The sequence below is a fragment of the Rattus norvegicus genome, chromosome 18 (assembly GCF_021556685.1).
Source record: "Rattus norvegicus strain SHRSP/BbbUtx chromosome 18, alternate assembly SHRSP_T2T, whole genome shotgun sequence".
Classification (NCBI taxonomy): Eukaryota; Metazoa; Chordata; class Mammalia; order Rodentia; family Muridae; genus Rattus; species Rattus norvegicus.
The window spans coordinates 36,906,692-36,920,211 of record NC_141551.1 but is presented as its reverse complement, the minus strand read 5'-3'; the positions used below and the strand labels follow the sequence as shown (position 1 = coordinate 36,920,211).

The 13,520-nt window shown below is 43.8% G+C and overlaps 1 protein-coding gene across 5 annotated transcripts in view; it reads left to right on the top strand.

Moving 5' to 3' along the window:
* Positions 1 to 13,520, top strand: part of Mcc (MCC regulator of WNT signaling pathway) — a 472,630-nt gene that overhangs the window by 418,959 nt on the left and 40,151 nt on the right. For all 5 annotated transcript variants that reach the window (XM_087592843.1, XM_087592842.1, XM_087592841.1 and 2 more), the window contains 4 exons: positions 1,817 to 1,963; positions 2,961 to 3,050; positions 4,403 to 4,551; positions 9,553 to 9,693. In XM_087592843.1, coding sequence (XP_087448969.1) covers positions 1,817 to 1,963; positions 2,961 to 3,050; positions 4,403 to 4,551; positions 9,553 to 9,693 — 527 coding nt within the window. The remainder of the gene's footprint in view (positions 1 to 1,816; positions 1,964 to 2,960; positions 3,051 to 4,402; positions 4,552 to 9,552; positions 9,694 to 13,520) is intronic.

Sequence of the window (13,520 nt, the reverse complement as noted above, 5' to 3'; positions counted from 1 at the left end):
CTGCCTCACTATCGAATACAATTTGCTCCAAGGGAATTTCCCTATTTTGGCTTATAATATGTTGATAAATTATTGAAACTTCAATTACTTTTGGTTCCCAAGATAGCAGGGTAGAGAAAGCCCAGACATTTAATATGAAAGCTTTCTAGAAGCTCTTAGTGAGGGGGGCTGTGTATCTGCTCTCTGCCCTTACCTGAAAGGGCTGTGACATCAAGAGCTAGCACTGAGGTTTGGTTCTGCTCTGCCTGTCTGTGATGCTTTGTACAATGCTTTGTAGCCTTGGGTCAGCTGCTCAAGGTATGGCTCTCCTGATGTCCAAAATTCATGTCTTTGGGGCACTCATTAGATATGAGTCCTGGCTTCATGCAATTCTGATAAATTTGAGCCATTGGGGTAGGCTTCTGCCACCCTGGTGTCTCACTGGTCCTGAAAAGGAGATCTGGTATACCATAAAGTTTAGAAAACCCTGCTCTAAGTGTCTAGGTGTGCCTTCCGGCTGCCTGCATCAGTCGCTTCATTCATGTGAGGTTTTGTGCACTGCAGTCGATCTGAAGCATCATAAACCAGGCTTTGTAGTGCTTCCTTGTAATTCTGAAGACAGGAGCTTCAGAAGTTCAAGGTCATCTTGGTTGCTTAGCAAGTTTGATAATAGTCCTGATACTCTGCTGGCAAAAGTGTGTCCACAGTTATCATAGAGTTTGCAAATGTCCCCACTTACTAAGATGTTTCTCCCCTTGGTGGCCACAGAGCAGTCACCACAGTTAAGTGAGATTTAGATATTCATTGTGGTATTAGTAGGGCATATTTTATTTTTTTTTTAATTTTATGTGTATGGGTATTTTTGGTGCATGTATGTGCCTGCTGCCTGTTTAGGTCAGAACAGGGCATCTGGTTATGGATACTTATGAGCTTCCATGTAAGTGCTTCAAATTGAGCTCTGGTCTCCTAGAAGAGCAGTCAGGCCTCTTAACACTAAGCCATCTCTCTAGTTTCCACTATTGTGTCTTAAATGTATTTACAGGGCCCCATTTTCTTTTGTTTTGGTTTGGTTTTTGCATGCTTTCTTCTTTAGATCTTCCTCCCTAACGTACCAGGAAGGCTCCGAGCATTGGTTCCATGGAGGAAAACTGCTGATGCCCTCACTGTCACTCCAGCTTGGTCTTACCTCTTTCCTAAAGCCCTGTCTCGAATAACTCAAGAGTTTGTCCAGTACTGCATATTCTCTAGATGCTGTGCGCACAGTGCAACCTCCCCATCCCTTCCCTACCCCAGCCATGCCTCTACCATGCCCACCCTGACGTGTTCTCCTTCAGAACCCAGTTCTCCTCTCATATACCTCTTTATATTCTCTGGAGTAGCTTCCAGTGGAGGCACAGTCTTCCCAAGCTCTCCTGCCTCCGAGCACACTAGACAGATGTTTCTAGCATATGTGATGTGATGTATGTGTGTGTGTGTGTGTGTGTGTGTGTGTGTGTGTGTGTGTGTAGACTCTTGTTCTCTATCTCTGTGTAGTCTCTGAGTTTCCTAAGAGTAGAGATCACATCCTTATTCGAGTTGCCCACTGCTGCATCAGATGCTTTTCTGCATACCTCCCTCCTGTGTTGGAAGCCTCTAACACTTAGGTTGCATATTCTCCTTCTCACTCTTAAGTAACAGATGAGTGATCAGCAATGAGTCCACTTAAGAATTCAGGAGCTTCAGTAGACTTGGCCAGCTGAGCATCACAGCCGAAAACTTTGCCATAGGCTGTCTGGCTCTTTTGCTCTTTTGCTCAGGAAACCGCCAACTCCATCTAAAGGGATGATTATGTTTTCAGGTCCGAGAGCTCCAAACTCGGCTGCAGAGTGTACAAGCTACTGGACCTTCTAGCCCGGGTCGCCTCACTCCTGCCAATCGCCCAATTAACCCCAGCACTGGGGAGCTAAGCACCAGCAGTAGCAGCAATGACATCCCCATCGCTAAGGTGAGCTCCCTGGAATGAGTCTGCTGGGGTTGGAACACTTCTTATCTAAAACACCCAGCTGTGGCTGAGCCCACCATTGTGCAGACATACCAGTGCACATCCTCTAGTGGCTTCCCCTGGGACTGAGTGTCAACTCCACCAAATCAAGCTGCAGAGAGCGATAACCCACTAATAGGTTTAAGTCTCTCTTACACGCAACCTGTATACCAGGTCTCATTAATCAACCTACTGGAAAATGTCAGAGCTGACAAGCCATTGTGGAGAGTTTTGTCAAGTACGACCTCACAGTGGATGGGTACTTGCTTTCAAGAAACCATCAGCCTTTGGATGACCCTGAGTGATGAAGCAATGAGTTCCCCCTCAGAAGAATGACAGCCATGCCAGGAAAAGAAATACATCACAGAGCTGAACATAGAGGTGCAGGCCTATAATTCCAGCAAAGGAGGCAGAGACAGGAGGATCAAGATGAGTTCCAGGTCATCCAGGAGTATGTAGTGAGACACTTTCACAAAAAGAGGAAAAAAAGAAAGAAAAGAAATACATTGTTACCAGTCGTTCTGCTTTTGGCAGCACTTCCTAAAAAGACCCTGTCACATGGTACAAATGGCAGTTGTCTTCCTGCCTGGCAGCACTAATAGTCTCCACAATAAAGCAGTTTCTCAACCTTCATGTTTAGTTAGTTAAGTAAAACCATTGTTTCCTGACCATGCATGAGTTTTGTCTCCTAAGGAACATTTTGAATGGTTACAACTGGAGTGCTGCTGGCGTCTTGTGGCTAGAAGCCAGAGATGCTATACAATAGCTCATGCTATCCCAGCTGAGGTAGAGAAGCTCCATTTTAAGTTTATGGCAACAGAATTGAGCCAGGAAATTCTTTTTTAAAGTGTTTTGATGAATCACTTCAGTTGACAGGGCTAAAAATTGTGTAAGCATTGTCTCAGTCTATAGGGGTGGCAGTGGCGTGGACTTTCTGATAATTTTATTTTATTTTTTTAAGATTGCCGAGAGAGTAAAGCTATCGAAGACGAGATCTGAATCCTCATCATCTGACAGACCAGTCCTGGGCTCAGAAATCAGTAGTGTTGGGGTGAGTGTCAGTGACAGGCAAGAGAAGAAGCAACCCTATACAGCCACCCACACCATGACTCCCAGAGGACAGAAATGTTGATGTTCATCTCCAACTTGTCATCAGTTAATTGGATAATAAATTATAAGGGTTTTATTCCACAGAGGCAAAGTCAAATGTATAAAGTTTCTAAATGATGAATTGCAACTTTAGCTTTAAGGTAGGTATCTCCCCTGATCCCGCCTCACACACTTGAAACATTCCAAAAAATTAATAACATTTGGTTAGTTAATGGTGATGCCAGTGGATGTCTTGAAGTATCTGCTTTTTATCATCATGGCTCACAGAGACCTCGGGAGTTGCAAAACTCCAAAAGAATGATCTCTTTGCACATAGAACTTGAAGGGGAACACACTGTCCAGGGAGTGGGGGCTGCTACCTTTGAAGTGGGGCCCAAAGCTAGCAGAGCATGGGTTGGACTTGACTGCTCGGTGTGAAGCTACAGAGCATGGGCTGGACCTGACTACTCAGTGTGAGTCTTCCTACTAGCATCTTTCACCTCCAGGGAGACTGAAGGCTGGTGAAATGACAATGGAGTAGTTTCCTGTTTTTGTTTTGTTTTGCTTAAAGATTTATTATTTATTTATTTATTTGTTTATTTATGCATGTGCTCTATCTGTATTTATACCTGTGTGCCAGAATAGGGTATCATATCCTAGGATAGACATTTATGATCCATCATGTGGTTGCTGGAAATTGAACTCAGGACCTCTGGAAGAGCAGTCAGTGCTCTTAACCACTGAGCCATCTTTCCAGCCCTATAGTTTCAGTTAAGGAGTGTGTTTTATGATTAGGCATGGAGCTGAGAGAGCTAGCTGTTTGATTCTAGGGCAAAAGGAAAGAGTCTAAAAAACAACCCAAAAACTCACTTTAATTTCCTAACTTAAAGTTTTGCATTGAGTAAAACCCACATGTCTTCAGATTCCATGCCAAACCCAAACTGTGAGGATAAAGGGGACAATGTCTTTCCTGGGCCACAGTCACAATCACCTAGATAGAAGAAGAAATTCCAGACTGCATTTACAGTGCTGAATTTTCAGGGCTCTAGGAGAACTGGTCTGTTTGCTGTTCTTCAGCATCAGCTATCCAGGAGGTGCAGCTGCAAGCTGAAGGTGTGTCCCATAGTACTCTCACAGCCATTTTTTAAGGCTCGACTTATACCAACTGAGACCCAGAGACTCAGAAGGGTAACTATCTGTTGGTGCCAAATTCTTAAGGAATCTTGGCTTTAGGTTGTCACACATGCAGATTGTGTCTGAGGACCATTGTTTCTGACCTGACCTCTCTGGGGGGAATTGTGTTCATTCGTACAGGTTTCCAGCAGTGTGGCAGAGCACCTGGCCCACTCACTTCAGGACTGCTCCAATATCCAGGAAATTTTTCAAACACTCTACTCACACGGATCTGCCATCTCTGAAAGCAAGATTAGAGAGTTTGAGGTGGAAACGGAGCGGTTGAATAGGTAAAGAAGCAGTCTGACATATTTCCCTGGAGGTGGGATGGGAGCTGCTTCCGACCCTCTTTCTAAAGGATCATCCAAATCAGCTTGTGAATTGAGACCTGGAACGAGATTACCAGACTGCTGGGGTTGACATGGAGATACGATGTGCTGTGGCAGACAGGGTTAACTTCAGAAGCCTGAGACAGACTTCACACAGGGCCTTGTGTGAAGGAAGGGCAGACCCATGCATTCTGACTGTGCAGTTACTCTTGTAAATCCTTAATCTTGTATGAACAATGAGCCCTGCCCCGCCTTCTCATTTCATGCTGGACCTTTTGAAGTACATTGCAAGTCCTGGGAGCGATCCACAGAGAACGTCAAGTAGGTCATAGATGGCTGCCAAGTGTGCTGGGCCAGTGCTGTGGAGAGTCCTGGAATGTTGAGTCAGTGTCAGGGGGTGCTTGTGTTTGCCAGAAGTAGCAAAAGCAGTGTGCTGGAATTCGTTCTTGGCATTGGTCCAACATGTTGGTCGAATTCCCTGCTCTTTCTGAGGGCTGTCTGCTTTTCTTTATGCACTTTGCTCGTGGACACAGGCCTGAGTCCCTACATTCTATCCTAACTGGAGGAGTTGACCATATACCAGCTTTATAAATTCTTCCCGATTCTCTCAATATAGACAGATGTAGTATGTACTCCTGCCCTTTGGTAAAGACAAGCTTAGTGCAGTCTTAGTGAGGAGGGAACTACTTCAAAGACTAAGAAGGACCACAGCCAAACCCGCTAACCACGCTGACTCAAACTCTGGTCTGTGATAACAGAATGACCCATTGAGCCATTTCCAAAAATGGTGTGGCTGCCTTGACTTAGCAGTCTTCAGGGAGAGCACAGGAAGAGCTTGGGAGGCTCATGAGCTAATCAAGAAGGAATGTGAGCACTAATTCCCATCTACCATTGCTTAATTCCATTCCTCTTGTGTGTGACAAAATGGAATAAATCAGACTAGCATGTTACTCCTCCCTGATATTAAACTGTTTTAGTTCTTGAGAACAAAGGAAATGTGGCGATCTAGGTCATCTCAAAGATTACTTTTTTTAAAATGAACATATGTGTATGTCTATGTCTATGTGGATATGAGCACAAGAGTACCAGGTACCTGTGGAAGCCAGAGACATCGGATCTCCCTGAAACTAGGATTTTAAGAGGCTGCAAGCTGACTACATAGGTACTGGGAATGGAACTTGGATCTTCTACAAGAAAAGTATGTGCTTTTAATTGATGAGCCATCTTCCCAGGCCCATTTAAATAATTTTTAATCTTGAAATTAAATGGTTTCCTTGTTAAATCCAAAGTCTTTTAGAATGTCAATTCTGATGGTTACCTCAACAACAAAGCAGAAACCTTTTTCTCCACTGGCCTTCCCAGGCTTAGACCTGAATCAGATATGCCCTTTGCAACTGAATAAAGCCATATGCCTTCAGGGAACACTCCCTTCAGCTGAAGGTCTCTGGGATTTCAAAGGTCTGCTTTGTTTCCCAACTTCTCAGTTATATGCACCCAGGAGAGAACAAAGAAGGGGCACTATTTAGTACTCTGCATGCAGGTTGTGTGTTTAGCTTCACATAATGGATGCTCACAGGAAATGTCTTAAGGTTCAACTTGTGAGGATTAGGCTCACCTCCCGTCTGCAGGGAGAAAACAAAGGCTCTGACTTGGAAAGTTGCGAGATGGAGTCCAGTGCAGTTATTCAACAGGCAGAAGTTCAGACCCTGCCCTTTCCCCTCCTCCTGTTGTTCTGTGATCATAGCTGTGGTCAGAATCTGGGGCTTCTTAGCAATACTGTCTTAATGACTGTTATTTTATTGTCTCAACATTAAAGGCCTATCACTCTTTAAAAAAAAAATAAGGCCAGTCTTTGACTCAGATTTCCTTGGTGTAGGGAAACGTACGAACACAAAACTGTAATTACTCATGTTGCACATCTGTGTTAAGCACCTACTGTGTGCTAGAGTACATGGCATGAAAAACAGGGAAGGGCCCTGATCTAATGAAGCATATGTTTTGTTAGGAAATGGCAGATGGAACACAGTAGAGGAAACATGAAGGAGGAGTAATTTGGACTCTGGAAGAATTGAGTTATTTATTTGTTATTGTTTTTCAGTTGGGTGCTAGATATTAAACCAAAGACCTTATATAAGCTATCCAGCCATTCTACCACTGAGCTGTATCCCTTGCCTGGGGGTTACTCCTTGATGAGTAGTGGTCCATGGAGGTGTCCCTAAATCAAAGAGGTTTATCGTGGGGTTTTAAGGACAAAGAGTAACCATGACAAGGTTGGAAGAGTCTTAATTCTGGGCTGGACAAAAATGGTGTGAAAGAAGAGCCATACAAAGACCAGTGGGACTGAGGTTGAAGGATGCACAGGAAGCAGGAGGACCACCAGGCAGAGGCTGGCATAGATGCAGAATCAGATTCTATAGCAGATTTTACTCTTTAGCCTAAATATAGTTAGAAGACGTTTTAAATGGGAAGAACAAAACCTGTTCTGCCTTCTGGAGCTTCGAGGTAGAAAGAGTGGGAGGAGAAAGATGATTGTGATGGGCCAGGAGCCACAGCAAATAATGGATGCATATAAGGGAAGCCTCAGCCATGTTAGGTCTGCCTTTAAGGAGAGTCTCTCAGAGATGCTCCCCTGCTAGCCTGTAATGCTAGGAGCATGGCAGTAGTGATTGCCAGTATGGGGAAGGTGAGGGGAAAGCAGGTTGAAGAAAATTGAACTCCCTGTCATTGAAACAGTGTGTGACCCCCAATGGAAATGCCAGGAGGCAGTTGATGTGTGGGACTGGCACTCAGAGGGTGGTGTGTGCTAGAAAAGATGAGAAGCCATGGAAACAGGGTTCCTCTTGGAATCGCAGACTGGATAGAAGCACCCACAGGGAGAGGGTCAACAGAAGCCTGAGCCCAAGGAAACACCAACCCTCACAGTCTTTACATTCAGAAGAAGATCAGTAGGGAGTGTCCTGACCAGAGCAAGGAAGGTGTCTCAGGCAAAGATGGTTTAGGCTTAGCCACATGTAGGTCAGTAAGTGGCTTCCAATTAGCAAGGACTGCTACACTGGAATTTTAAATCAGAGTGGGGACTATTGCAAGAAGCCACAATGAACAAAAGCTGAAAAGTGTGTGCTTCTAACACTTTACTTCCCCATCGGAGTCTTCATTTCTCTTCCAACAGACATGTCCCATGTAGGCAACTCCATTCTGCCCTAAGATTTATGCTTAAGGACAGTGGCTTCAACATGCCATCACCCTCAGGAGTCAATTGAATAGCTCTTGAAAACTTGATTCTATGAAGACTGTGAAAGAATGTGCTCTGTAGAAAATGAAGGATCACACTCAATGTCTAGGACAGAAAATGGAGAAGCTAAAGGATCTACGTTTCTTTTTTTTCTGACTTCCTCAAATTCATTGCTCTGAATATTCAGTTTTGCATTTGATATAAAAGAACCTGAAAGTTTTTAACTGCTGATTGTACCAGTCACTGGTGTTGCTGGACATCCAGCCTAAAAGGCCCTTTGGACATGATCACAGGTCTCTGGTCCATTTCCCACTTAAGGACAACCTAGTGGAATTCTCCTGATTGTTCACAAACTCACCTTTTGCTAGTGCTCTGTGGTGTGTGGTTAAGAGCACAGGATCTTGGTTGACCAGCCTGGTTAAGTTCCAAGTCAAGGTACTTGACCTTTCAATGTCTGAATGCATCTCCTTAGCTGGGTAACAGGTTTGATGATACGTGATTGGGCAGACTGATGGAGAAAGACCCAGCAAAGACTCAGCATGGATAGAGCAGTCATTATGACCATGGTGTGGTGTCTTGCCCCATGCAATGTGGCTTGTCACAGCATAGTTGGGGTTACACCGCTGTTATGGGGTGCCAAAGCTGTTGCTTATCTTATTATAGACTCATGGCCTCACACAGTACAGGCACATGGCATAGTTGAAGTATAACTGCGTACCAGAGTCTAATTTCTTTGTGGTTGTTGTCTTTTGTTTTTTGAGTCAGGGTCTCTCTACATAGCTGTGGCTGTCCTAGAACTCACTCAAAGTTAAAGAGATCTGCCTGCCTCCTGAGTTCTGGGATTAAGGATGAACACCATGACATCAGCCCTGTGTTTTTACTTTTTGCTTCCCACTGAACTCAATGATTATTTCATTTTGAGTCGTTCTGTGTCCGTTATACTTACTAAACTGCCCCGCAATGCCATATCATCTTTGTAATACATTCAGATGTTGCATATATGAATTCATGTGCATCTGTGTACATGTGGAATTAAAAAAAAAACCACCAAGTGCCTTTCTCAGTCACTCTCCACCTTCTTTTCATGAGGCAGGTTCTCTTACCTGAATCTGGAGCCAATTTGGCTAGGCTGTCTGGTGAGCAACCCCCTTGGCCTTCCCACAGCTGGGATTATAGATAGTGCCACTTTGCCTGGCTCTTAAGTGGTTGCAGGGGATTGAACTCAGCTCCTAGTGCTTTTGCCATGAGCATTTCACTTTCTTGAGCTGTGTCTCCACCCTCCCATATCACATGTGTTATATGTATGCCTCTGTGTGTATGTTTGTCTCTGGCACATGTATATGTTCATGTGTGTACTCACCCCTGCATGTATGCAGAAGTGTGAGAAGTTGACATCAGGCATCTTTCTCCATTGCTCTTCACCTTAGTTTTTGAGCTGGGGCCTCTCAGCAAACCCCGAGCTCACCAGGCTGGCTGGCTAGCAATCTCCAGGAAGCTGCCTAACTCTGGCCCCCAGTCCACATCACTAGAATTATGGGGGCACGCCACCATGCCTGTGCGGGGATCTGCACACAGATTCTCAGGCTGGCATGGCAAGCACCTAACCGCTGATCCTCTCCCTGCCATCATGCTCTCTTACCATCACCACCTGGCCTACTTGTGAGTGAGACAAGTTTTGGAATATTGGACCACAGTCCTGGGGTATAAAATCAATGTTTCTTTCTTTGTAGTCGTATTGAACACCTCAAATCGCAAAATGATCTTCTCACCATAACCCTGGAGGAATGTAAAAGCAACGCCGAAAGGATGAGCATGCTGGTGGGGAAGTACGAGTCCAATGCCACAGCCCTAAGGCTGGCCTTGCAGTACAGGTAGGAGAGCTAAAGAGGGGCAGACATCCCGGGTATGCTTTTAATTTTTTAACACTCATTTGTTTACATATTTACTCAAAATTAATAGTGTTATTAAGTAATTTATATGATTTATATAAATTTATACTTAGTCAAAATTAATATTATTAAATATATTTATATAACTGTATACTCAAAATTAATTAACATCAATTAATTTATATTATTTATATAAATATAACAAATTAATATTATTGATAAAAGCAATGAATTAATAGATCTAAAATTATTTTTCAAAATGTATTCAATTACTGTATGCGTGCATGCACGTATGAGTGCATACATGCCACATTGCAAATATGGAAGTCTGAAGACAACGTGAGAATCCATTCTCTCTTTCCACCATGTGGGTTCCAGATTTCCAACCCAGGTTGTCAGGCTTGGCTCTCTGTATGGCTTCACTCTCTGAGCCATCTCACTGGTCCATTCTCAGTGTCCTTGCAGCTACATTGTTACTTGTACATCTGTAGCAATCCTTAACATGAAAGGAAAGACAGAGCTGGGGGGCTTGGACCTGCAAATATTAGCATGGTTCATATTGAAAACCAATTAATGTCCCTCAGCAATTAAGGAGAATCAGATAATGGGTGTGGGAGTAGTGTTTGATATGTCCCCACTATTCCAATATGCCATCCAAAATATCAGTGGGGGAGGGGTGTCAGGGAGGTGGCTTAGGGGATAAAGGTACTCACTACCAAACCTGTTACTAACCTGATGACCTGAGTTCTAGTTTTGGAACTCACATGGTGGGAAGCAAATTGTCTTCTGACTTCCGGGCATGCACTGCAGTGCCCCCCCCCACATGTAATAAATAAGTGTAAAAAACTTATTTATCTATGTTAAAACATTCAGCTTCTGTGTTCTATTTCCATCTGTTCCTTCTGTTCTTCATTCACATGTATTTATTCAGTTTGTTACAGAATCTCTTTGTTTGCTTTCAGTCCCAGAGAGTGAACCCAGGGATTTGCACAACCTAGCCGAGTGCTCTCCCACTGTGCTGTGCTCCAAGCCTGGCATATTTTTGTTTGTTTTTGTTTTGTTTATTTTGTTTGAGACAGGATCTCTCTGTAGTAGCAGGGGCAATCTTGGAACTTGTTCTGTAGACCAGGCTAGCTTCAAACTCACAGAGATCTGCTTGCCTCTGCCTCCCGAGTACTGGAACTAAAGGCATGTGGCACCATTTACCAGTTATTTTGATTATTTTTAACTTACCTTTTTTTTTAATTTACAAACATTTTTCATGCAGTATATTTTGAGCATGTTTCCCCCTCTCTGAACTCTCAGATCCCCCCAGCTCTTTAATCACACACCTTTTCTTTCTCTCTCTCTACCCCCTACCCCCAATCTAAAAAACAAAAGCAAAAACCCATAAGAAGGAAAGCTAAAGGCCAATAAGACAAAGCAATGCATAAACAAAACAAAATAAAATCCAAAGTGCACATACAAAAAAGCCATGGAATCCATTTTATGTTGACTAACTACTCCTGGGCACAGGGCCTGCCCTGGAGTGTGTTTTGTACACCCAGTGACATTCCACTGGAAAAACAGATTTTCCCTTTTGGGAGCAGGTACTGGTTGCAGATAACTTTGCTTAGGAGTGAGAGCCCATGTCCACTTCTGGTGTTAGTGCTTGGGAGCCTGTCTGGCTTGACCCTGTGCAGGTCTTACACATGCCTGGCACAGTTTTTAAATGCCACATAATAGTCTGCATTTATCTCGGATGGCTGAATCCAAAGCTGCATATTTTATGCCTTTTACAGAGCTCACTTTTCTAAAAGACCTTTGAAGACACTGGGCATTAAAATAATTCAACAGTAAAGACTGTGATGCAGAGAATATTATCATTCATTGAATGCTTTCCTTGGTATAAAGTTCCAAAGTTGGATATGAGTATCGTCATAGCTCTTCAATTGGTTTCCATTAAAATAAGCCAGTTTACTAAAGGCATGGTGATGTGGCATACACCTTTAATCCCAACACTCCAAGGCAGGAGGCTCTCTGTGAGTTTGGAGCCAGCCTGGTCTACAGCGTGAGTTCTTGGACAGTGGCTACACAGAAAAAAACCCCGAGGAAGGAAGGAAGGAAGGAAGGAAGGAAGGAAGGAAGGAAGGAAGGAAGGAAGGAAGGAAAAGAAAAAGAAAGGTGGGAAGGAAGGAGGAAAGGAAGGAAGAAAGGAAGAAATTTTAAGAAACTGCAAGTAGGTAATAAGACTTTTCTTCTTCACCAGTTTTGGTATTATTTGTTTGCGTGATTGTTTTTTTCTTTTGAAAATTACACTTTTTTGGGTTTTACACCATTGCACAGATGTAGAGATCAGAAGACAATATGCAAAAGTGCAAAAGTTCCATTGTGTGGGTCCCCAGATCAAGCATCAGGCTGGGTAGCAAGTGCCTATAGTCACTGAGCCATTTCCCTGGCCTCGTTTATAATTTTAAAACCCATTTTTTTGGCTGGGGATTTAGCTCAGTGGTAGAGCGCTTGCCTAGCAACCACAAGGCCCTGGGCCCTGGGTTCGGTCCCCAGCTCCGGAAAAAAAAAGTGTAAATCGAAAACCCATTTTTTTAAAGCTGTAAAACTGTTACTGTCTTCTGAGGTCCTTAGTGGTGCCTCCCAAGTTCATGGCCAAGGTATCAGAGTGGAAGATTTTACCTCACTTAGCATCCTATACCATGTTCAGCATCACCTTAAGGAATGGTTGCTGCTTCAAAAATAAAATCTACCAACATAATGAGACCAATGCAGGCTGTCAGTCATAATGGTTTTCAGGTTCCCAGGCAAACTACGAGCTGTCCTTCCTGTAATAGTCTTTAACATGGGCCACTCTCCACCTTTGGTCTCGGGGAGCTGCACATGATTACCTTCTGAAGAATGAAGCACCCCTTGACTGCCTGCCTTTACAGGGAGCCGCTAGCACAATACTCTAGTGACCCTTTTCTTAACTCTTGGCTTGGGGAAGAGTGATGAGCACAAAAACAATCTAAACCAGATGGCTTTTCTGTTTTTGTCTCCGTAAATGTCGATTGAAGCAACATTTCCCTTGTTCAGCTTGGAGAAACTCATCAAGTATTTGCTCACAAAAGAAATCTTGCTGCTGTGGTCCTCTTGTCCTAAGAACAAGGGTGTCATGTGTTGTGTGTGTGTGTGTGTGTGTGTGTGTGTGTGTGGTGTGTAAGTAAGAGAGAGAGAAAGACGGAGAGACAGACAGAGGGGAGGGGGGAGGGAGGGGAGGGGAGAGGAGAGAAGAGGAGAGGAGAGGACAGGAGAGGACAGGAGAGGATGAATCTCATCTTGTTATATAGTCCAACCTGGCCTCAGACTTGAGACCCTCCTGCCTTAGCCCCCACATGTAGGAAACAGATCTGTGCCCTGTTATGACTAGCATGGAGACTGTTTTAGGACCCAGCTTGTATGCTCAGTGGATGATGGGCATAGAGAAGAATAACGTTTCCTTCTCTTAGACATCCAAACTCAGACTCTTATGGGAAACCTAACAGCATTTCATGAGGTTTTGAAGGAATCTGTATTTGCACATTCTATGGGGATGGAGCTGTTCTCTCTCTCTGCTCAGCACCATGATTACCTGCAGCCATTTGATGACAGTACATGGGTACTATGGCCACTGCACAGGAGGACATGAGGTTTCCATTTGAATTAACTTGAAATAGCCACATGTAACTATTGTCTACTGTACAGTATACATGTAGGTCAAAATGATTTTCTCCTTAAGAGGAGTTTTACTAGCTGTTGAGTGTTGCATGCCATGGTCAGGCATCTGTGAGTGACTTGGC